The sequence below is a fragment of the Cynoglossus semilaevis genome, chromosome 7, assembly GCF_000523025.1.
Source record: "Cynoglossus semilaevis isolate Cse_v1.0 chromosome 7, Cse_v1.0, whole genome shotgun sequence".
Taxonomy (NCBI): domain Eukaryota; kingdom Metazoa; phylum Chordata; class Actinopteri; order Pleuronectiformes; family Cynoglossidae; genus Cynoglossus; species Cynoglossus semilaevis.
In genome coordinates, this window is record NC_024313.1 from 13,259,802 (window position 1) to 13,262,947 (window position 3,146).

A 3,146-nucleotide genomic window follows, 5' to 3' on the forward strand; every position below is an offset into this window, starting at 1 on the left:
GGTCCCTGACTCTTTAAGCAGGAAACACTAGATGGCAGTAGAGCAGGAGCTGTAGTGAGAACATCTGCTGTGGTTGGTGCAGATGTTAGTTTGTTTATCTGACTGATTGGACATCTGCTGGGTGAGAGAGAGAGAGAGAGAGAGAGCACAGCTGTTTGGATCCTCCTCACTAGTTTCACTCTGTTCAAATGTCTTATTGTGAAAAAAAAACTGACGTCAGGTGCAGTTCCTCTGCCTGACACTAGGTTAAAAATGTCACTACATTTGTGGATGCGTTCAAATCGGCGTCCATCTAAATGAATTGTCCACATTGAGCGGTGTCCAGATGTGTCCTCTGACCCCTGCTTTGGTTCTGTCCAGGCCACTGAGATCCCTGCAGAGCTGTGCCATGGAATCCAAGGTAGATTAAATCTTGATGACGACCCTATTCTACCAGAGAAGTAAGGACCGAGCGCCGAGCCCTTTCATTTCACCCCTGTCCCTGTGTCCGTCCTGCGGGGAGGACACAGGGACGGGCCCGGCAGCACGGCTGCTCCACGGACCTGGGACCTGCCGCCGTTCTGACCTCTGTCTCTGTCTGTCCCCCACAGTCCGGTCAGGTCGCCCATCCCGGTGCTGAGGGACATCTCCAACAACAACTCAGTGGGGTGAGAAGCACAGACGGTCTGTCATCAGAACACTGACCAGCAGTGAGACGGTGAAGACACTGACCGTGTTGTTTCTCCTCTTCTCCAGGGTGAAGTTCAAAGACCCGCTCTATGAGGACGACTTTGTGTTCAAAGCAGTTCTTCTGCCTGGAGCCAAGTGAGACACCAGAACGTCCTCCTGTCCACGCTGTCTAGATCTACATGATGGTTCTAGATCTGTCTAGATCTACATGATGGTTCTAGATCTGTCTAGATCTACATGATGGTTCTAGATCTGTCTAGATCTACATGATGGTTCTAGATCTGTCTAGATCTACATGATGGTTCTAGATCTGTCTAGATCTACATGATGGTTCTAGATCTGTCTAGATCTACATGATGGTTCTAGATCTGTCTAGATCTACATGATGGTTCTAGATGATGGTTCTAGATCTGACATGATGGTTCTAGATCTGTCTAGATCTACATGATGGTTCTAGATCTGTCTAGATCTACATGATGGTTCTAGATCTGTCTAGATCTATATAGGTTATAAGTTAGAGTCTGACTCAGTTCATCTCTGACTGCTCTGTGAAGACGTCGTCACAGGACACACACAGAGACAGAGACACAGAGACAGAGACACAGCTCTCTTCACACTCTGTCTTTGTCTCCTGTGAACCCACAGTGTCAGCTCCACAGCTGAGTGTGGACACAGCAGCAGGAGGAGGAGGAGGAGGAGGAGGAGGAGGAGGTGTAGAGGAGCTAGAACTGTGAAGGACAGCACTGCCTCCACATAGAGTAGTACCGATATTAACCACCAGGGGCAGAACCCTGAGCCACAGCTGAACTGTCAGTAGACCAGAGACAGCAGAGCTGTAGGAGTGATGATGTCATAGACCTGGCTGCAGGTCATGTGACCTGTGTTTAACCAGTGTAAAAGGACAGTCTGATCACAGAGGAGGTGGGAGGAGCAGAGGAGGTGGGAGGAGCAGAGGAGGTGGGAGGAGTTCAGAACAGTTGTCAGTGGACCCACAGTCAGCCTGTTGGAGGAGCAGTGTATTACACTGGTCCAGACCAGCTGTGACCAGCTGTGACCAGCAGTGACCAGCAGTGACCAGCAGTGACCAGCTGTGACCAGCTGTCCTGGTTTTATAACAAAAACATTCAATGTTTTCTTTTCCTTTTTATTGTTTTATATGATCAATATATTTGTTTACATCTGTTTTAGATGTTTAGACGGGGGGGAGGATTTAATGAATTAAATATATATGTCCCAGACATGTATATGATGTCCAGAGAAGTCCTTGAGCCGACCTGCGGTGTGTGTGTGTGTGTGTGTGTGTGTTCTTCCAGGATTCCCAGTAAAGTCCTGAAACCAGACGACTGGGTCAGAGGGAACAGAGAACCCTGGAAACCTCAGCTGGGCTTCAACGCCAACAGACAGCAGGTCCATCTGGACCAGTCGGCCTTCAGGGCTCTGGGGTGAGTTCATGACCTCTGCTGGCACTGTGGGGTACTGCACCACCACAACACAAATACTCCACTCTCCTGTGGTGAGGTTTTTTTCACAACTGAAAACCAGAATATTTTGCAGTAGAATCACAGTAATACACAGTCCTCACCGTGCACACAAACCAGACTGTGTGTGTGTGTGTGTGTTCTGAACAAACACTAAAACCTAATTTTTCCAGAATCAGCAGTCTTTGTCTGATCAGCACACACACACACACACACACGTTTTAGATGTTTAGACGGGGGGGAGGATTTAATGAATTAAATATATATGTCCCAGACATGTATATGATGTCCAGAGAAGTCCTTGAGCCGACCTGCGGTGTGTGTGTGTGTGTGTGTGTGTGTTCTTCCAGGATTCCCAGTAAAGTCCTGAAACCAGACGACTGGGTCAGAGGGAACAGAGAACCCTGGAAACCTCAGCTGGGCTTCAACGCCAACAGACAGCAGGTCCATCTGGACCAGTCGGCCTTCAGGGCTCTGGGGTGAGTTCATGACCTCTGCTGGCACTGTGGGGTACTGCACCACCACAACACAAATACTCCACTCTCCTGTGGTGAGGTTTTTTTCACAACTGAAAACCAGAATATTTTGCAGTAGAATCACAGTAATACACAGTCCTCACCGTGCACACAAACCAGACTGTGTGTGTGTGTGTGTGTTTGTGTGTGTGTTCTGAACAAACACTAAAACCTAATTTTTCCAGAATCAGCAGTCTTTGTCTGATCAGCACACACACACACACACACATGCTGATTGTGGTCCCGGCTCTTCTCCTCCACACGTTGATATTATCATTAAGGAAATGGGAATAATTGAACATCTGGCTCCGTCCTCTGGGCCTTCATTATCCAGGGTCTGGAGGGGAAAAACAAAACCACTTTTTCTCAGTTCTTTTGAAATTTCCTGATGAACACAGTTAAATCAGGAGGTCATGTGACTCAGTGGAGGGGGAGGGGAGGGGGGGGGGGGGGAGGCAGCTGCTCCAAGGAGGGGGGGGGGGAG

General features: G+C 48.7%; 1 protein-coding gene across 1 annotated transcript in view; it reads left to right on the top strand.

Moving 5' to 3' along the window:
- Nucleotides 1-3,146, top strand: part of xrn2 (5'-3' exoribonuclease 2) — a 16,608-nt gene that overhangs the window by 8,343 nt on the left and 5,119 nt on the right. The window contains 4 exon segments of the mRNA XM_017033519.2: nucleotides 361-440; nucleotides 591-647; nucleotides 736-804; nucleotides 1,983-2,111. Of these exon segments, the coding sequence (XP_016889008.2) occupies nucleotides 361-440; nucleotides 591-647; nucleotides 736-804; nucleotides 1,983-2,111 (335 nt within the window).